Source organism: Salmo salar, chromosome ssa12 (genome assembly GCF_905237065.1).
Source record: "Salmo salar chromosome ssa12, Ssal_v3.1, whole genome shotgun sequence".
NCBI classification, from domain to species: domain Eukaryota; kingdom Metazoa; phylum Chordata; class Actinopteri; order Salmoniformes; family Salmonidae; genus Salmo; species Salmo salar.
In genome coordinates, this window is record NC_059453.1 from 66355233 (window position 1) to 66377503 (window position 22271).

The following is a 22271-nucleotide window of genomic DNA, read 5'->3' on the forward strand; positions in this document are numbered from 1 at the left end:
GACATTGACTGGAGGTAAAAAGGCAATAAATGTAAATCCTCTGTTCTCCCCACGCCCAATGTTACAATGAAATGAATTCCGTTAGAATGCCCAATGTTAGAATGTTTCAAATCAAATGTATGAATTAAATTAGAACGTTTTCTTATCAGTGTAATTTCCATAAACCTTGTGATTGGATGAAAGCAGGGAGGGTTATCGAATCAAGATCAAATCCACTGTTCTCCTCGAGCTCATTAATGATAAAATGTTAATATTTGAAGATTGCCAAAAGGCCAGTCTCATTGGCAATGACAAGGAGTGGCAAGGAATGGAATGTTAGCTAAATAGAATGGTACCCAGGCTACCCCTTTTACCCCGTCTCACCCTTTCTTCACGGTCATGCGCAATCAGAAGGAAGTACTGTTAGCGGGGGCAATCGCAATCTCTCGCGTTTCCGGGGGAGTTCCAGTCATTCCAAGGCATCTTTCTCGTCGTTCATTTCAGCTATCAGTCCAGCTAAGTTTAACAAACAGATACCTCGGGAAGAAGTCCGGCGTGAGAAGAACATTTGGTGGTTTACTTCGCTACCTTACAGGACCAAGCAAGGACGAGACAGTGAATGGAAAATGGAGTGTGTAAGTAGCTTACACCGCCAGCAACGTTCAAGCTGACACATATTCGTTAGCTACAGCTAGCAAGATCAACTTCGTTATCTATGGTTGTGTTTCGTAACTAGTCAGCGTACCAAGTTCATTAGTAGTGGCTAGCTAACGTTAAATGGTTGCATCCTTGTTGTTGTCACATTTCAGTCAGTAGCGTTCACTTCTTAGCGCTAACTAGTTTACATGGATACTTAACATACCAAATTGGTGGCCATCGTTGGCTATTGACATTGTCAAGCCCTACTAGTTATGTCAGCAGTTCATAAGTTTTATCTTATTCTACTTCGCTAGGTGAACTAACGTTGGATAGCTATTGTGTTAGCTAACGCTACATTGACAGCAGGAACTGAACTGTCTAGTACCGTTATCCTAGCTAGTGTTTATTTTATTTCACCTTTATTTAACCAGGTAGGCTAGTTGAGAACAAGTTCTCATGTGATCCAGCTAAGCCTGTTGTTGGCGAACGCGTTATCTTTCTGTCCAAAGGTTCTTCTATCTAAATGCGACAAGGACAGTTAGGCAATGACTCCCACGTGTTAGTTACATTTTGGGTTAGGAATAGCAACCCAACATGATTGAACCACTTTCACGACAGCAGTATGTTTGCTAGTTCATATTCCTGATATAAGGCAGGCGATGATTAGCCAAGACTAACATATTGGTGGTAATATAAAAAGCACTGGGTTTTGTAGAGGAAACATAAGTGATGTCATTTCCTTGGCATTTCGCAGCAATTACACTGAACAAAAATATAAACGCAACCTGCAACAATTGCAAAGGTTTTACGGAGTTATAGTTCAAATAACGAAATCAGTCAATTGAAGTAAATTCATTAGTCCCTGATCTATGGCTTAAACATGATTGGGAATACAGATATGCATCTGTTGTTCACAGATGCCCACAAAAAGGTAGGGGCGTGGATCAGAAAACCAGTTAGTATCTGGTATGACTTATCTTGCCTCAGGCTGTTGATTGTGGCTTGTGTAATGTTGTTCCAGTCATCTTCAATGGCTGTGCTAAGTTCCTGGATATTGGCGGGAAATGGGACACGCTGTCGTACATGTCAATCCATAGCATCCCAAACATGCTCAATGTGTGACATATCTGGTGAATATGCAGACCATGGAAGAACTGGGCCGTTTTCAGCTTCCTGGAATTGGGATGATGGTGGCGGATGAATGGCACGACAATGGGCCTCAGGATCTCATGACGGTATCTCTGTGCATTCAAATTGCCATCGATAAAATGCTATTGTATTCATTGTTCGTAGCTTATGCATGTGCATACCATAACCCCACCGCCACCATGGGGGACTCTGTTCACAACATTGACTCCAGCAAACGGCTGGTCTCAGATAGTCCCGCAGGTGAAGAAGCCGAATGTGGAGGTCCTGAGCTGGCTTGGTTAAACATGGTCTGCGGTTGTGAGGCTGTTTGGACGTACTGCCAAATTCAATGTTGGAGGCGGCCAATGGTAGAGAAATTAACATTAAATTCTCTGGCAACTGCTCTGGTAGACATTCCTGCAGTCAAATGCCAATTGCACGCTCCCTCAACTTGAGACTTCTGTGGCATTGTGTTGTGACAAAACAACATTTTAGAGTGGCCTTTTAATGTCCCCAACACAAGGTGCACCTGTGTAATGATGCTGTTTAATCAGCTTCTTGATATGCCACACCTGTCAGGTGGATGGATTATTTTGGCTCACTAACAGAGTTGTAAATACATTTGTGCACAAAATGAGAGAAATAAGCTTTTTGCGCATATGGAATATTTCTGGGATCTTTTATTTCACCTTATGAAACATGGGACTGGCACTTTACATCTTGCATTTATATTTTTGTTAAGTGTAGTTAAAATGAATCAATGAACCAACACTCTGACCCTCTTTCAGATTCCACTTTCTGTTGATGATGTGGATTGTAAAAAGGAGCCACTTCTAGAAGGTAAAGAACCTTATTTTACTTTTAATGCGTAGCCTAGCTATTTATCCTTTCATTGCTGTCTGTAGCTATCCTTTAGGATAAATAGCTAGGGTATGCATGATGGAGCAATCTTAATCCTATGCATGGTGAGAAATTGTTAAATGGATAATCCACCCTAGAAATGAAATGTGACATACTATGTCATAAGGTTCCCCTCAATGGAGATTGTTTGTTATCCCCTATCACATTTCATAACGCTTTTAAAACGATTACCTGCACTCCAGATCGCCAAATCGGTTAAAAGACGGTATGGGCATATCTATCCGTCGATCAGCATTACAAAGTATACATTTGCTGACAACTAAACAGTGGAGCAAATTATTCAGCTCATTTATTCCTTCAAGTACCATCGCGCAATGTGTTTTTCCTCCTCCCAGCTCGTCCTCTAGTCTTGAAAACCCGACCCTAGGCAACACAGTGGCTATGGTCTGGTTTCAATGATGGACCCTTTTGGCATAGAGGAACTACGTCTATGGTCATGTTTTCAAGACTACTTGACCTCTAGCCTGGTTGCCTTCTCTGTTCAGCTATTACATTCCACTCTTGTCATTTGCCAAAGATAATGCCTTTTCGGCAGTTTTCAAAAATTAACATTAATAATCTCGATGAGGTCAGAGGATTTGATCCTGATTTCAAAACCCCTCAGAGCTATCATCTAAATGTTTATGCAAATAAGTCTGATAGGAAAACGTTTAAACTTAATTCATACGTTTGATTGGAAACATTCTAACTAGTGATGCACCGATATATTTTTGGCTGATACCGATATCTGATATTTTCCTTGCCTAAAAAAACAATACCGATTATAATAATTTTGCGGCCTTTTTAAGCATTCTAGTATAGTTAAATAGTTAACACACACCCATGGACGCAGCGGTCTAAGGCAATGCATCTCAGTGCAAGAGGCGTCACTACAGTCCCTGGTTTGATTCCAGGCTGTATCACATCCGGCCGTCATTGGGAGTCCTATAGGGCGGCGCACAATTGGCCCAGCGTTGTCCGGGTTAGGCCGTCATTGTAAATAAGAATTTGTTCTTAACTGATTTGCCTAGTTAAAGGTTACACACACACCACACTGACCAAAAAGTTACTTTGTTGGCATTTACGTATGTCCCCATTACCAGTAAAACATAATCAAAACCTATTTCTTTCACTTACTTGCTGTGCTGTTTCGTTGTTCATTTGTTCAGTCGTTTCATTCTCAACCAGGATTTCTATGGAACGCCGTTGCATGTCCAAAAAGATACATGTCAAATAACACTATTTGACCAGTCAAATAACACTTTGACCAATCAGGACCCGAATATGACTGCACGTCACATAATAATTTAATGCGTTCATACATTTTTTATGTAGTTATTACACATTAATTACACTATCACTTGTATTTCATATGTCGCAACGATTCATCGATACGTATGATATGATGCTGGTAAAGTTGTCTCGCGCACCTACAGTCCTGGTCATAAAAAAAGAGCTGGCTAGCTCGTGGATGCAGACAATGTTCTTCCCCAAAAACATAGCTACTGAAACAGATTGTTGTTTTGCTTTAGTTAGCTAGCTTACTATATAGCTAGGTGTCATCATCTAAAATAACCCTAATTTATAAGACTGTTCATATTTGATTAATGGTGGTCGGACCCATCTATGTGAAGCTAGCCACAATAAGGATTAGCCACAATAGTGGACTTTGTGGTTAGCAAACCACAAATTCCACTATTGTGGCTAATCCTTATTGTGGCTAGCTTCACAACACATAACACGGTCCGGTCGAGCCTCACTAGCAAGATGAAGCTAGCTAGCTTTGGGCAACAGGGTTAAGTAGCTGGCTAGCTATTTATTTTCATGAACTGAAGTTCAATTTCAATAGGCGAACAACAAGTGGCAACCTAGCTAGTACTTACAAGGATTCCTAAATCATTGCTAAGAATGAAAATGACTGTAGTTTCTACTGGTCATTTGTTTTCAGGCTGGTTGTATTGGTGCTAGCTAGGTACCAAGCTAAAGCTAGCTACCCCAGAAGTTGCGGTCGAACAAATTATGCGGTATTGTAAACACATCGTTCGTGGCCGGTATTTGCTTATTTGCAGACTTTTTTTGTACAGCTTTGACAGTGCTCCTGTATCTTTTTTGACACACAGACCCAAATGGTGTTCCATAGTATGTATGTCGTGAAGCTAATAGCAGTGATGCTATTACTGTGTAACTCCGGTAGGGCAACATCTGAAAAATAGCGCTCTTGGTAGTGTGTACCAGTGCTCGACCAGTCGGCGAAAGTCAACATCACCCACGACAGAGAACTGTTGATTGTCAAGGGCAATGAATTCCATTATCTTGGCATTATTAATGGATTTCACCTTTTGAGTTGTCTCGCTGAAATGTTCTTACTCTTTCAAATGACTGCTCGACTTGTTGACTGCTTGATCCACACAGCAGACATTGGGCTAGGTTTGGAATGCTGTGTTGCACGTGTAGCGGGCAATTTTACGTGGCGTCATTACGTCATGTACCTACGTTGTGAACTTTCATGTGCCTTAATAACAAACTTAATCACACACTTGTATGCCATCTGTAAATACAATTGTTCAATTACGAGCCTAGAAGCGTGCCATATAACACGCTTCTGTCTGTTTGAGCTGGTCAGTATTTGTAGGTAAATCCCGTCTAACGCAGCTTTAAATTTTTTTTTGTTGTGTAGTAAAACTGCATAAGTGTTGCTCTCCACTTTCTGGAGGACCCAGTTTTGAAATCAGTGGAATTCGAGTATGATAGCTAAGGGGATGGAGAAAACACCTGTCTCCGGATTATATCTTCAAACTAAGGGAAACCATGGCATCCGACAGGAGATGCGTCCATCCATGAATGATGTATATGGGTAAGAGCTAGCTAGATACATTTTCAGATATTACACATTTCTAATTTTGACAGTGGTTTCATTTCAAGTTAGTGTACTGTTAGCTTGCTAGCGTTAGCTTGCTGGCTTGCTAGCTAACGTTACATTTATGATCTTATTATTCGTATCTCAGACCCGTTTGCTTAGCTAGCTATAGCCTAATGTTAGCTATCTAACATTGAACCTGGTTGTTTAGCTGCCTGCAGGGTAGTAACGTCATGAGTTGGGATTATAGTTCATTGGCATCTGACAGGAGACGAGTCCATCCATGAATGATAGTCTAGCTAGCTACATTTTCAGATATTACACATTTCTAATTTTGACAAACCCTAATTACATTGTTGCCAGCAGCAGTTAGTCACCAACATTCTGGATAACATGAAAACAGCCTAAAATGGTCAGAGTGGGGTGTTCTCTCATTTGTCTGGAAGTAGCTAGCAAACTAGCCAATGTTAGCCAGTTATCTTGGTTGCTTGACTGCCGTTGTGAGGTCAGAACGCTCGGATCAACCCTACTCCTCGGCCAGAGCGTCCAGTGTGCGCTCTGAATGCTCCAGAGAGCGAAACACTCTGAATTTACAAACGGACAATTTGATAGCACAGTTGCAGTCACCAACGTCTGGATAACATAACAGCCTAACCAGCTCTGCTAGGGTGAGTAATGTTCAGTGAGCTGTTCTCTGATTTGTGTCTGGAAGTAGCTAGAAAGTTAGCTTTGGTGCTTGACCGCTGCTGTTTAGTACAGAATGCTTGGATACACCATTAAAGAGGTTCTTCTTCGGTGGGCTTTATCGGCAGTTGGCATCCAACGTTATGGTGCATTACCGCCAGCTACTGTACTGAAGTGTGGGCCAGAGACAGGAAGAAACTATATAGACTATCTAATGACGTTCTACTCAATATACTATTTTAAACCTAATTTCCTGTATCCCCTTCTCCCTCATACTAGATCTCAGCCTCTCTCTTTCCCTCTGATACTGCCCACACTGTAGCAATACATGCTCCACGGTCTCTGTTTCCTGGCAATAATCACACTTTCCTGTTGGATGCTTTCCTATCACATTTAAGGACTTATTCAACTGGCAGTGTCCCACCATTAATCTTGTAAAAATAGCCTCTTCTGTCCCTTCCTCTGTACTTGAAATAAATGCCTGCCCTTAGTATCTCTATTCCCCCTTAAAGAGATGGGTGGGGCTAAACCTTAAGGGGGTGTAAACGATGCTGAATGGGTGTAGACAAAGAACGTCTCTCCAATAGTAGTACCAAAATATTAAAAGCAGAATTACTTTCCCATTGTTCCTCAACTGTAGTGTACGCTGTACCATTTTGTAGCTCTGAGTCTCTACTGTTATCCAATGTAAAAAAACTTTTTTTCAAATTTTCCTACATAAGACCGATTTGAGCCGGTCTGTCACATTTTGGCTCCATTCATTGTTCACTATCCTTACCAGTCTCCCAGTCCCTGCCTCTGAAAAGCATCCCCATAGCATTATGCTTCCACCACCATGCTTCACGGTAGGGATGGTGTTAGATGGGTGGTGAGCTGTGACTGGTTTTATCCAGACATAGCGCTTTGCATTCAGGCTAAAGAGTTACATTTGTCATCAGACCACAGAATATTTGCCTTATGCTCACTCATCCATGTGCCTTTTTGCAAACTCCAGGCGTGCTGTCGTACCTTTTTTTCAGGAGTGGCTTCCGTCTGGCGACTTTCCCATAAAGCCCAGATTGGTGAAGTGCTGTAGAGACTGTTGAGCGTCTGTAGTGACGCCTCTAGCACTGAGATGCAGTGCCTTAGACCGCTGCGCCACTCGGGAGCCCCAGTATGTTGACATCCATTGTCAACTGTGGGACCTTAAATAGACAGTGTTTATTTCTGAATGATGTTCCAAACAATTGAATTGGACACAGGTGGACTTTTTTTTTTTCTTAATGTAAATTATATATTTCTGTATTTTATTTTCAATAAATTTGTAAAAATGTCTAAACATGTTTTCACTTTGTCATTATGGGGTATTGTGTGTAGATTGGGGTGAGAAGTATTTCGTCTTTTTTTTTTCTTTTTCAGTCTAACACAACAATGTGGCATAAGTCAAGGGTTATGAATACTTTCTGAAGGCACTATATATTAGACCTAGCCTACTCCAGTGAATTTAGGCGACCGCTATAGTCCATGAGCCAGGCCCCCAAATTTGGGCCGTTCAGCTCACTTGGGCCAACGATGTCTGTTGTTTTTTTGTTTTTTTCAAGGTCTGTCACTGGAGTTGGAAAATGTGTGAGAGCAGTGCAGCAATGGTAGCTTTCTGTTATCACTTTTTTTTTTACAATTGTTTATCATAGTGTAAAATCCCAGTATCAGTATACAACATGTTCTTGCTCACGTATAGTTGCAGCAAAGTAGTCAATGGAATGTTCCATTGACCAAATTGGCGCACATTCAACAAAGTGGATATTCGTAAAATCCATCATGATTTATGTATTGTAACAGGCTCACAATGTGGCTACTTAAGTCTGATTTGGCTATTTTCACTGCTGAACATGTAGAAGTTGTCCCTTTTCAGGTTTAGAAGTAACTGCTAAATGCTAACTCCCGTTCGAATAAGCTGGTATATCGAATAGCTAGCATACAGAAATCGGTGGTGGTAGTCAGTCGTTTTTAAATTTAATGCAGTTGATTGGTAACGATGACATGAACATGTGTTAGGGTTGCAATTTTTCTTGACATTTTCCATGGGAAGTTAACCTCTCTGGGCTAGGCGGGACGAATTCGTCCCACCTACGTAACAGCCAGTTGAATCCGGTGGCGCGATTTTCAAAACCTTTGAAATGCTATTACTTCAATTTCTCAAACATATGACTATTTTACAGCTATTTAAAGACAAGACTCTCGTTAATCTAACCACACTGTCCGATTTCAAAAAGGCTTTACAACGAAAGCAAAACATTAGATTATGTCAGCAGAGTACCCAGCCAGAAATAATCAGACACCCATTTTTCAAGCTAGGATATAATGTCACAAAAACCCAGAAGACAGCTAAATGCAGCACTGACCTTTGATCTTCATCAGATGACAACCCTAGGACATTATTTTATACAATACATGCATGTTTTGTTCAATCAAGTTCATATTTATATAAAAAACCAGCTTTTTACATTAGCATGTGACGTTCAGAACTAGCATACCCCCCCGCAAACTTCCGGGGAATTCGCTAACAATTTACTAAATTACTCACGATAAACGTTCACAAAAAGCATAACAATTATTTTAAGAATTATAGATACAGAACTCCTCTATGCACTCTATGTCCGATTTTAAAATAGCTTTTCGGATGAAGCACATTTTGCAATATTCTAAGTACATAGCCCGGCATCACAGGGCTAGCTATTTAGACACCCAGCAAGTTTAGCATTCACCATAATCAGATTTACTATAAGAAAAATGGTCTTACCTTTCCTGTTCTTCGTCAGAATGCACTCCCAGGACTTCTACTTCAATAACAAATGTTGGTTTGGTCCCAAATAATCCATCGTTATATCCGAATAGCGGCGTTTTGTTCGTGCGTTCCAGAAACTATCCGAAATGGTAAATAACGGTCGCACGCATGGCGCATTTTGTGACAAAAAAAATTCTAAATATTCCTTTACCGTACTTCGAAGCATGTCAACCGCTGTTTAAAATCAATTTTTATGCCATTTTTCTCGTAGAAAAGCGATAATATTCCGACCGGGAATCTCCTTTTCGGCAAACAGAGGAAAAAATCACAAAGACGGGGGCGGCCAGGTCACGCGCCTAAGCCCACAGTCCCTTGATCGGCCACTTGAGAAAGGCGATAATGTGTTTCAGCCTGGGGCTGGGATGACGACATTCTGTTTTTTCCCGGGCTCTGAGCGCCTATGGACGACGTAGGAAGTGTCACGTTAGAGCAGAGATCCTTTGTAAAAGATAGAGATGGCAAAGAAGTTCCAGAAATGGTCAGACAGGCCACTTCCTGTAAAGGAATCTCTCAGGTTTTGACCTGCCATTTGAGTTCTGTTATACTCACAGACACCATTCAAACAGTTTTAGAAACTTTAGGGTGTTTTCTATCCATATATAATAAGTATATGCATATTCTAGTTACTGGGTAGGATTAGTAACCAGATTAAATCGGATACGTTTTTTATCCAGCCGTGAAAATACCCCTAGCCCCAACAGGTTAAGCACGGGAATTTTGGGAATTTTGCTTAAATTCGTCAAAAAAGTTAGCTTAACAGTGAACCTTTTTTGTGGGATACACAAGGCAATTCTAGGTCTTGTGGCATATTTTAGTTAAACTATCCCCAGTTCAATAGATTTGCAACCCTTTGCATGCACAGTGCATTCTTCCATCACGTACAGCTGACTCTCAAGATCTTGCACACTAATGAGATGCTATTGAGCCCACACTACTACACTGTCTGAGCCAAGGACTACATGCTTTCTGGTAAGTTTTGATTACAATACTGGGTGGGGTGAATATATTTAATGACGTACATTATTATTTTGTTAACTAGTAAATAGCCTACAGCAAAGTGTGTTTAAATCATTTCTAACTTGTTAACAATTTCTGCTAGTTAGTTTTTGCCATCATGTGGGTTTTAGCTTGCTTGAGCCTGCTAACGGAGTGTTAATTCACATGTTTCCGTACGTTTCATTTTAAAACGTGTATCTTAGAAAGGAGTTGTTTAATCTAACTGCGGAACTATATCTGTACATGGAATTGTATGTTTGTTTTTTACTCATTTTTTCCCTAATCTTTACAAGAAGATGTCACAGGCACTATGTGTGGAGACATTTCACTGCAGCTAATGTAGAAGGAAAAGCTGTGTATATTTGCAAATACAGGGCCAAATCGTATGTGAAATCAACAAAGATGCAGAATCATCTGGCCAAGTGCATAAAGTTCTCTCACCGCTCTCAACAAGCAACCCCTGACAAAAGTCCCTCTACTTCTATTCGAGGTGAAAATGATGAATCGGACACCTTATCGATAGCAACAGCACATGGTCCTCCTGGAATCAGAAGTTTTTTTGACTCAATGGAGGAACATAGTCAGAAATGCAGATGAATGTCTTGCTCGAGCTGTGTATGCAACTGGTTCACCTCTGATGCTCACAGGCAATGTATATTGGAAGAGATTTCTGAATGTTCTCCGCCCAGCATACACCCCCCAACCAGACATGCTTGATCTACTCATTTGCTGGATGCAGAGTTAAACAGAGTTCAAGTGAAGGTCAAGCAAAGCATATCGAAAGCAGACTGTATTACAATCATCACTGATGGGTGGTCGAATGTTCGTGGGCAAGGAATAGTTAACTACATCTCCACCCCTCAACCAGTATTCTACAAGCACACAGACACAAGGGACAACAGACACACCTGTCTCTACATTGCAGATGAGCTGAAGGCGGTCATCAATAACCTTGGACCACAGAAGGTATTTGCACTGGTGACAGACAATGCTGTGAACATGAAGGCTGCTTGATCTAAAGTGGAGGAGTCCTACCCTCACATCACACCCATTGGCTGTGCTGCTCATGCATTGAATCTGCTCCTCAAGGACATCATGGCACTGAAAACAATGTATAAACTCCACAAGAGCCAAGGAAATGGTTAGGTATGTGAAGGGTCATCAAGTTATAGCAGCAATCAACCTCACCAAGCAAAGTGAGAAGAAAAAGAGCACCACATTGAAGCTGCCCAGCAACACCCATTGGGGTGGTGTTGTCATCATGATTGACAATCTCCTGGAAGGGAAGGAGTCTCTTTCCAAGAAATGGCCATATCACAGTCTGCCCATTTGGACAGCCACATCAAGAGGATCCTCCTGGATGATGCATTTTTGGAGAGAGTGGTAACCAGCCTGAAACTCCTGAAACCTATAGCAGTAGCCATTCCAAGGATTGAGGGAGACCATGCCGTCCTGTCTGATGTTCAGACTCTGCTTGCAGAGGTAAGAGAGGAAATCTGTACTGCCCTGCCCACTACGCTTTCTCCAAGCAGAGGAAACTGCAGTTCTGAAATGCATCAAAAAGCTTGAAGACTTCTGCCTGAAGCCCGTACACGCCGCAGCATACATGTTGGACCCCAAGTATGCTGGCTAGAGCATCCTGTCTGGTGCAGAGATCAACAAGGCCTATGGTGTCATCACTACCGTGTCTCGCAACCTTAGTCTGGATGAGAGCAACGTTCTTGGCAGTCTGGCCAAGTAAACTTCCAAGCAAGGGCTTTGGGATGGAGATGCAATATGGCAGTCATGCCAACATCTCATCAGCCACCTGGTGGAAGGGACTTTGTGGATCTGAGGCTCTTTCCCCTGTTGCCTCCATCATCCTCCAAATTCCACCAACATGAGCTGCCTAAGAGCGCAACTGGTCCTTGTTTGGGAACACACACACCAAAGCACGCAACAGACTGACCAATTCAAGGGTTGAAAAATTGGTGGCCATCCGGGCAAATTTGAGGCTTGCTGAGCCTGACAACGAGCCATCTTTAACAAGATTAGAAAGTGACAGTGAAGATGAAGCCTCAGTCTGATGTTCAAGAGGTGGACGTTGAGGTCCAGGGAGAAGACATGGAAGCCTGACAGGAAGACAACCAAAACTTGAGTTTCTACAGATGTAAACTCAGCAAAAACACTGATATTCCTGTCTTGCAGGAAATCACGCACAGAACGAGCAGTATGGCTGGTGGCATTGTCATGCTGGAGGGTCATGTCAGGATGAGCCTGCAGGAAGGGTACCACATGAGGGAGGAGGATGTCTTCCCTGTAATGCACAGCGTTGAGATTGCCTGCAATTAAAACAAGCTCAGTCCGATGATGCTGTGACACACCGCCCCAGACCATGACGGACCCTCCACCTCCAAATCGATCCCGCTCCAGAGTACAGGCCTCGGTGTAACGCTCATTCCTTTGGCGATAAACGCGAATCCGACCGCCACCCCTGGTGAGACAAAACCGCGACTCGTCACTGAAGAACACTTTTTGCCAGTCCTGTCTGGTCCAGCGACGGTGGGTTTGTGCCCATAGGCGACGTTGTTGCCGGTGATGTCTGGTGAGGACCTGCCTTACAACTGGCCTACAAGCCCTCAGTCCAGTCTCGCTCAGCCTATTGCGAACAGTCTGATCACTGATGGAGAGATTGTGCGTTCCTGGTGTAACTTGGGCAGTTGTTGTTGCCATCCTGTACCTGTCCCGCAGATGTTGTTACACGTGGTCTGCCACTGCGAGGACGATCAGCTGTCCGTCCTGTCTCCCTGTAGCGCTGTCTTAAGCATCTCACAGTACAGACATTGCAATTTATTTCCCTGGCCACATCTGCAGTCCTCATACCTCCTTGCAGAATGCCTAAGGCACGTTCACACAGATGAGCAGGGACGCTGGGCATCTTTCTTTTGGTGTTTTTCAGAGTCGGTAGAAAGGCCTCTCTAGTGTCCTAAGTTTTCATCACTTAATTGCATACCGTCTGTAAGTTGTTAGTGTCTTAATGACCGTTCCACGGGTGCATGTTCATTAATTATTTATCGTTCATTGAACAAGCATGGGAAACAGGGTTTAAACCCTTTACAATGAAGATCTGTGAAGTTATTTGGATTTTTACGAGTTATATTTAAAAGACAGGGTCCTGAAAAAGGGACGCTTGTTGAGAATGTTTGTTGGGAGATGCGATGGATCGTTGGGGATCATTCAATATTCCCTTTTGTTGTTCCGTGAAATCATCCCATGTGAATAGTCAACTCATTTCATTAAAGTTAAATTCGTAACTTAATTGTTTTATTTCTATTGGAAGAATTTAATTATTTGCAATTGTCTATTCATCATAGGGTTAACCTCTCTGGGCTAGGCGGGACGAATTTGTCCCACCTACGAAACAGCCAGTTGAATCCCGTGGCGCGATTTTCAAATACCTTAGAAATGCTATTACTTCAATTTCTCAAACATATGACTATTTTACAGCATTTTAAAGACAAGACTCTTGTTAATCTAACCACATTGTCCGATTTCAAAAAGGCTTTACAACGAAAGCAAAACATTAGATTATGTCAGCAGAGTACCCAGCCAGAAATAATCAGACACCCATTTTTCAAGCTAGCATATAATGTCAAATAAACCCAGAAGACAGCTAAATGCAGCACTAACCTTTGATCTTCATCAGATGACAATCCTAGGACATTATGTTATACAATACATGCATGTTTTGTTCAATCAAGTTCATATTTATATCAAAAACCAGCTTTTTACATTAGCATGTGACGTTCAGAACTAGCATACCCCCCCCGCAAACTTCCGGGGAATTTACTAACAATTTACTAAATTACTCACGATAAACGTTCACAAAAAACATAACAATTATTTTAAGAATTATAGATACAGAACTCCTTTGTGCAATCGAGGTGTCCGATTTTTAAAATAGCTTTTCGGTGGAAGCACATTTTGCAATATTCTCAGTAGATAGCCCAGCCATCACGGCTAGCCATTTAGACACCGACCAAGTTTAGCCCTGACCAAAGTCAGATTTACTATTACAAAAGTTTGATTACCTTTGTTGTCTTCGTCAGAATGCACTCCCAGGACTTCTACTTCAATAACAAATGTTGGTTTGGTCCCAAATAATCCATTGTTATATCCAAATAGCGGCGTTTTGTTCGTGCGTTCAAGACACTATCCGAAAGGGTAAATAAGGGTGACGAGCACGACGCATTTCGTGACAAACAATTTCTAAATATTCCATTACCGTACTTCGAAGCATGTCAACCGCTGTTTAAAATCAATTTTTATGCCATTTTTCTCGTAAAAAAGCGATAATATTCTGACCGGGAATCTCCGTTTAGGTAAACAGAGGAAAGAAAACAAAGCTTTCGGTCGACGCGGGCACGAGCCTGAGTCTCACAGTACTGTAACCAGCCACTACCCAAACGCGCTACTTTTTTTCAGCCAGAGCCTGCAAAGCCACGATTCAGCTTTTTGCCGCCTTCTGAGAGCCTATGGCAGCCGTAGGAAGTGTCACGTAACAGCAGAGATCCTTTGTAATGGATAGAGATGGCAAAGAAGGCCAAGAAATGGTCAGACAGGGTACTTCCTGTACAGAATCTTCTCAGGTTTTGACCTGCCATTTGAGTTCTTTTGTACTCACAGACACCATTCAAACAGTTTTAGAAACTTTGGAGTGTTTTCTATCCAAAGCCAATAATTATATGCATATTCTAGTAACCAGATTAAATCGGGTACGTTTTTTATCCAGCCGTGTCAATACTGCCCCCTAGCCCTAACAGGTTAAGGAAGTCTCGACGTTTCGCTCACCAGAGTTGGAAGAGTTTTCATCTATATTTTTCATAGCTGTCTATTTACCTTCACGAACCGACACTGGCACTAAGACCTCTCTCAAGGAGCTATACAGGGCCATAAGTAAACAAGAAAATTCTCACCCAGAGGCAATACTCCTAGTGTCCAGTGACTTCGGTGTAGGAAAACCAAAATCCGTTTGACCTAATTTCTACCAGCATGTTACCTGTGCCACTAGAGGCAAAAACACTCTAGAGCACCTTTACTCCACACACAGTTTTATACAAAGTTCCCTCACCTTCCATTTGGCAAATCTAACCATAACTCTATCCCCTTGATTTCGGCTTACAAGCAAAAAGTCAAACGGGATGTACTAGTGACGAGCTCAATTCGGAAGTGGCTGCAGAACTACATGACTTTCTTTAGCACAGACTGGAATATGTTCCGGGATTCATCCGATGGCATTGAGGAGTTTACCACATCATTCACCGGCTTCATTAATAAGTGCATTGACAACGTCGTCCCAACAGTGACCGTACGTACATATCCTAACCAGAAGCCATAAATTACTGCCAACATCCGCACTGAGCTAAAGGCTAGAGCTGCCGCCTTCAAGGAATGGGTCACTAATCCGGACACGTATAAGAAATACCGCATGCGGGGGACCAGTACGAAAAAACTATGAAAAATGTATGCACTACTGTAACTCGCTCTGGATTAGAGTCTACTAAATGAAAAATGTAATGCAACCTCTCCATCAGCAAGACAGGAGCTGATCGTGGACTACAGGAAACGGAGGGCCGAGCACACCCACATCGACAGGGCTTTAGTGGAGTAGGTCGAGAGCTTCAAGTTCCTCTGTGTCCACATCCCTAAGGTATCATGGTCCACACAGATAAGATTTGACATGGGCCTTCATATCCTCAAATTTCTACAGCTGCACCAATGAGAGCATCTTGATTGGCTGCTCATCGCTTCGTATGGCAACTGCTTGGCATCTGACCGCAAGGCACTACAGAGGGTAGTGTGTATATCCAGGACCTCTATACGGGGCAGTGTCAGGAAGGCCCTAAAAATGGACCGACTCCAGCCACCCAAGTCTTGGACTGTTCTCTCTGCTACCGCACAGCAAACGGTACCGATGCACCAAGTCTGGAACCAACAGGACCCTGAACACCTTCTACCCCCCCGGCCCCCCAAGCCTTAAAACTGCTAGGTAAACTTGTAGCATCATACCCAAGAAGACTTGATACTGTAATCACGGCCAAAGGTGCTTCAACAAAGTACTGAGTAAAGGGTCTGATTACTTATGTAAAGGTGATATTTAAAAAAAAAAAAAATACATTTCAAAAATGTATAAACCTGTTTTCGCTTTGTCATTATGGGGTATTGATGGGGGGACGTTATCAAATTTAGAATAAGGCTGTAACGTAACAATGTGGAAAAAGTCAAGGGGTTTTTACGAAGGCACTGTATGTAGGTAATTTTGTGACCTTTCAGAAGAACCACGTGTCAAACATGATTCAAATGTATCAGGGTTTTCTTTTTTTAAATAATCTATACAGGCAATTCTGATATGTACCCTAGAGGTCAAAGGTCAAGGTTCTGTTGACTTGAATATTCAAAAAATGTCACTGATAGCTGTGAATGAAAGCTTTCCAAAGATATATGATTAAAGGATATACGTGAGCAATAACTTTTTGTATACTGTCGTTATTTGTCATAGGGTAGAATCTCGTATGGGGAAATCATTTCTGGGATGGAGGAATGAGAGTAATGCACACAGTTACCACTGCTGCACTGCATTTTCCAACTCTAGGGACATAGACCTTCAAGAAAATCAGAGACTTGTCATGAACTTCCACCTGTGCTATGCAAGCCAGGGACCCAAAAATGATTTTGTCTGATGCACGTGCCAATGAATTGAAGTTGAACATCGCCAAATGCGTCAGTTTAATTAAATGTGCAATAAAAAAGTATTTAATGAAACATTGGCTGTTATAGCATTATGCTATAATGTAGCCTAGGGCTACTTTCTGATGGACTACAGCCAAGATTTGAGGTGAGCCTAGGTTTAGAAAATGTTTTATGGAAGGAGAAAGTGATTTGTGTGTTTGAGATGTGCTGGTAGCTTTGAGTCCTTTTTAGGATGTGTGTGAATTCACTAGTTCTCTAATGTCCATTCAGAAATGTTCCTCAAGTAGCCTTTCTAGACTCCATCACTTAAGAGAGGAGGGACAAATAATATAACTGAAATTAGCATAACATAAAAAAAAAATCAAAGCAAGTCCTGATGATCAGCTTTATGTGCGAGGAATGACGACAGGTGCCAGTTTTGCTTTTCTTTTCTCTCATAATTAGGCCTTTGTAGCCACTTTGAACGACATGATCTTCCATTGACACTGCCTCCTGACGAGAATGACTGCAGCAGGTCGTAACAGTATCGTTTATTGTTCATAAAATTCAAATTCTATATTGCGCCAAAATTTGTTACGCCCATGTTCCGTAACATTGTTATGGAAAATATGAATGTTTCCAACTACCAATCAGCAACTGCGCTGTAAATCCGGCTGCATATTGAACGTTGAAATTGCTGAAAGGCAGTCTCTCTGGCAAATGACAGGAATGGAATGTTAGCTAAAAAAGACTGGTACCCAGACTCACGAGGGACACGTGATCTAAACCAGGGGATCCAAAAACTTTTCATGTGTGTAGTAGCCATGTTAGCTTTCCAGCTTGACCAGAGAGAGAGCACCGCATTGTGTGTTTTGTGGTCGATTTAGCTGCAACAGATTTCCACAACGATTCTCACGTTGCCCCCAATTTTATTATAACGACAAAATGAAACTTATGTTCACCAAAAATGTTGTTCTCATATATTAGTTATTCAGGAATGTAAATCATAGGAATTATTGGTTTGGAGTGGATTGCTCTTTTATTTTTATATAGTATATATAGATATAGATAGATATAAATAGATATAGATATTAATTTAGATATAGATATATAGATATAGATATATAGATATATATATATCGATATATAAACACACACACACTTGAGTTTGTAAAAGTATTATGTTGCCTGTGTAGGAAGGAATCCGCAGTGTTACATTGACAAATTTTGGAATGTATTGAGGCAGCTCTTAAAATTAAATATATAATGAATGCACAGTACATTGAACCCATTTCCCTCTTGTCCTCAGACTCGGATTATAATGTCTACACCAGGTTTATGAAGTCTCATCGGTGCTATGACTTGGTGCCTACCAGCTCCAAGTTGGTGGTGTTCGATACTTCACTGCAGGCAAGACCACATCCTGATTTTAACTCTTTTCTGTCAAATGAATCTAGACCTAAGACGCTGCTTTGTGTTTGTCTATAACTTGGTTGATCTCTCTGTAGGTAAAGAAGGCATTTTTCGCTCTGGTGTCCAATGGGGTGAGAGCAGCACCACTCTGGGACTGTAAGAAGCAGTGCTTTGTAGGTAAGAAAGACAGTTCATTGTTGCCTGGGCTTTTGGGTGTTTTAATTTTTTAATTTTTTTATGCACAATGAGTGGAGTTGACTCTGTTCTCCTGCTGATCTCTCACTGCAGGCATGCTGACCATCACAGACTTCATCAACATCCTCCATCGCTACTACAAGTCTCCTTTGGTAAGGCCTAGCTTTCAGCCTGCCCTCGTCTTCCACTGTTTCTATGCTTGCTTGTTTATAGCATTCCCTATCTCAATTTCACATTTTAATCATATCAGTGGTGGTGGAGGTTGGAAAGGTGCGACAAGTGATTTGCAGCACTTACATCCTATCTAATGAACAGTTGACCTTCATGCCTCTCACTACCCTTCCTCTGTTAGTCAGCATTTTCACCTGTTTTAATGTTTCAGGTGCAGATATATGAGCTGGAGGAGCACAAGATAGAGACGTGGAGAGGTAAGGGCATTTAGTAACTGTGTAATAAGTGATTGATCATCTACTGGCATAAGGCTAACAAGTGCCTATTCTGTTCTCCTTCATCATAGAAGTCTACCTTCAAGACTCCTTCAAGCCCTTAGTCAGCATATCCCCCAATGAAAGGTAGGTCTACTGCCATGGTGAGGGTTGTCACTGGACAGTTGGTTCAAGTAGCCAGAGCTCAATTCAGTTACTGACTGGCACTAATGTTTGTCTGAAAGGGCCCTGATACGGTCACAAAAGTATTTTAATTTCCCCTTTCTCCTTCCCTGTTTCAGTCTGTATGACGCCGTGTCGTCTCTGCTGAAGAATAAGATCCACAGACTGCCTGTGATCGACCCTCTGACAGGGAACACCCTCTACATCCTCACTCACAAGAGGATCCTCAAGTTCCTCAAGCTCTTTGTGAGTCTCTTTTGTGATCCTCTTTCTCACGCTCTCCCCGTTCATCTCTCTCACCACGTTTTATCACCTGCTGTTCCTTGACATCTCAAGGTTGCATTCTCGGCAGGATAGAAGTTAAGACGAACAGTACTAGGACTGTAGGCCTTGTTAATGAAATCCACACCCCAATGTTTATTGATTGTGGTGAGGTAATATATTGTGTTTAATTTGGGATTTTTTTTCAAGCCACTTACATTAGTGTAACCTTGTGTTATTCCCAGATATCGGAGATGCCGAAACCTGCTTTCTTAGGCCAGACTCTAGAGGAACTGGGCATTGGAACATTCCATAAGATTGCAGTGGTGCGTTCTGACACACCTCTTTACACAGCACTGGGCATCTTCGTGGAGCAGAGAGTGTCTGCCCTGCCTGTCGTCGATGACAATGGTGAGTAGGGGGGACTTTTTGTTGAATGAAGGGATAAATATGACTTCTGACCCTGATATGGTATGTAGTACTCATGTCTTTCTCTCAACACACAGGACGAGTGGTGGACATTTACTCCAAATTTGATGTCATTGTAAGTACTGGACAGCTGTGCTACCAATGAGCCGTATTTAAACAGTATAGTCACTGATCAGCAGAAAATATAGTTGTTTTAGCTCTTTGTGGGTGTTTGAGAGACAGGCAAAGAGTACTGAAAACAAGCAGCATTGAGAAGTAATAATGTCCCCCACACAGAACCTAGCTGCAGAGAAGACATACAACAACCTGGATGTGACTGTGACCAAAGCACTGCAGCACCGCTCTCAGTATTTTGAGGGAGTGCTCACCTGCAACACACACGACACACTGGAGTCCATCATCAACAGACTGGTAGAGGCAGAGGTGAGAGAGACGGAGACGCCTGTGTAAACACATTCTATTACTGTTTGGGTCCACAATTTAAACAGTTTCTTGGGAGTTTGTCAAGGTCAATACAACTAGTACACACAATCATAATGTAATATATACACCGGTGCTGAGATCTAACCTTGCCATTACTAAGTCAACATCACCTTACTTGAAGGTGGAACAACTGCTAAGCCTTTAGTTTGTGTAACCTATGGTTTGTCTCTCTCTCAGGTGCACAGGCTGGTGGTGGTTGATGAGCAGGAGGTGGTGAAGGGTATCGTCTCTCTCTCAGACATCCTCCAGGCACTGGTGCTCACTAATGGAGATGGAGACAAGGGTAAACACAAACCTGCGCTATGCACTGACCTTGATGAATCAAATGAAAACAATGTGAATGTCATTAAGTTTCAACTCAGTCCCTGTGAAGCAATGTCTTAAAATAGTTTTGTGGTTTTAAAGGAATGAAATACTTTAAGGTGAAATAAAGTGATTTATCTGGTGTTTGTATTTCAGGAACTGCTTAAGGGAGTGATGAAGGGAAGCCTCCAAAAAGATGAGGATAAATAGAGAGGAGGATGATCCTGGAGGAGTGGAAGAAATTGGATTGACGTGGGAGAGGGAAAGATAGGAATCTGTCAACATAACCCCTCCTGTACAAATGTACGTCTTGAACACGAGGATCTCTCTCTGCACAAAAATGTGAATCCCATTGACTCTCAATTCAGCAATATAGACACATACTGTACCAAGGGACACTTTAAACCAAGCCAAAACCAAACAAGAAGCCGGACCAGAAGTGGCCAATGGAGTGGAGCTATATGTGTATTGTCCACTCTGAGTGGCCCAACACAACCTAGTGTCCCTCTATTGGTGCAGGTGATGGACCGATTCAGTACAGGAATGATGTCTAGTTATGTGAAGGGTATCAATTATCCACTTTTCAGACAGATCCATTCCCTATCCGTTCTCTCCCATTTGGTCTGTAGACACTGGAGAGAGGAGTCGGTAACTTTCCACCCTGGCCCTTAACTGAGCAGCATTCCTTTTCCCCCATCATCCTATAGGGCTGGAGTCTATAAAGCACAACTAGCCAATCATGGAGCAAAAGATCATGTATGTCACAGTGGATATATATATATTTTAGTACTGGAAGCTACCACAGCAACTCTGCTGTTTTGGTTACAGTAGGTGAAGTCTGGAATGTCCGAGTTGGCACTGCTGTAGATGTAATTAATTTTATTTCTAATATATCGATGCACATACAACTGACTTATGTAATCACGAGTTGTTTCTGATTTGCTATTTGGCATAGCGTACATTTCACAATGTTTTCTTATTTCCTCTTCAGTTTGTAAAGTGTCATGTGAATTGGAGTGTTATGGTTTTGCTCAGTGTGTCCTTGTTTGATTTGACACTCACATTGTCTGACCCAGAAGACTGGAGACATTTTTATGGCAGTAACACGAGTCTGTGCTTTTAGGGTTTGCTTAGCGGTGTTCCTCAAAATCCTTCTAGCGCTAGATGAGATTATTTTGCCTTTAAGTTTTACTCAAGATTTCTTTCTAGAAAGTTTAACAACATGCAGTGTGAGTGTGTGGATTGATCATGATGGATTCAGTCACTTTCGCTTGTGAACAATTGCCTGTCTTCTGATTGGATGTATCCGAGTGCTTCTGAGATATTCATCCTGATTGTGTTGGGGGTAATTCGGTGAAGCAGTTGACATTTTGGACAGTCCCTTTATTCCATTTTAGCCTTTCATTACTACCCGTACTTTCCTTTTCACGTTCTCAGAGGGCAAACCATGTATGAAAGGGACTTTCTTGGGCCATTGACTCAGTACATTTAACTTTTCAAAATGGACTTTTGCTCACTGGTTTTAAGGTATGAATAAGATGTGTACAAGTATGTAAATATTTTTTTTTCTTCCTAATGTGAATTGTAATTAAATGCATGAGCAATAAATTGTTTTTCTGCAGTTTCCTGTAATTATTTGTTATATGTACGTTTTGGTGGAGCAGTAGGGTTGTGTAACTGGGGCTGTAGGTCATCTGGAGGTTGTGATACAACACTAACTTAGGGTAATGAGATGATCAGGGGATAGACCTTAAGCCAGAACTTTGTTCTGATTTGAATGAGGGGTAGAAAGGTTGCATTGGAAGACACACCAAAAGGCACTAATGGAAATCGTTTTTGCATTAGATGTACATACTGGTATGTG

The 22271-nt window shown here is 41.8% G+C and overlaps 1 protein-coding gene across 1 annotated transcript; it reads left to right on the plus strand.

Annotated features, from left to right (window-relative positions):
* Nucleotides 1–320: 320 nt before the first annotated feature.
* On the plus strand, nt 321–22028 carry LOC106565531 (5'-AMP-activated protein kinase subunit gamma-1). Its single transcript, XM_014132768.2, has 13 exons — nt 321–614; nt 2535–2586; nt 18025–18125; nt 18224–18305; nt 18417–18475; nt 18706–18751; nt 18841–18895; nt 19051–19177; nt 19438–19603; nt 19699–19736; nt 19898–20044; nt 20282–20387; nt 20564–22028. The coding sequence occupies exons 1-13, from the start codon at nt 606–608 to the stop codon at nt 20572–20574; spliced, it is 999 nt and encodes a 332-aa protein (XP_013988243.1). The 5' UTR covers nt 321–605; the 3' UTR covers nt 20575–22028.
* The last annotated feature ends 243 nt before the right edge of the window (nt 22029–22271 follow it).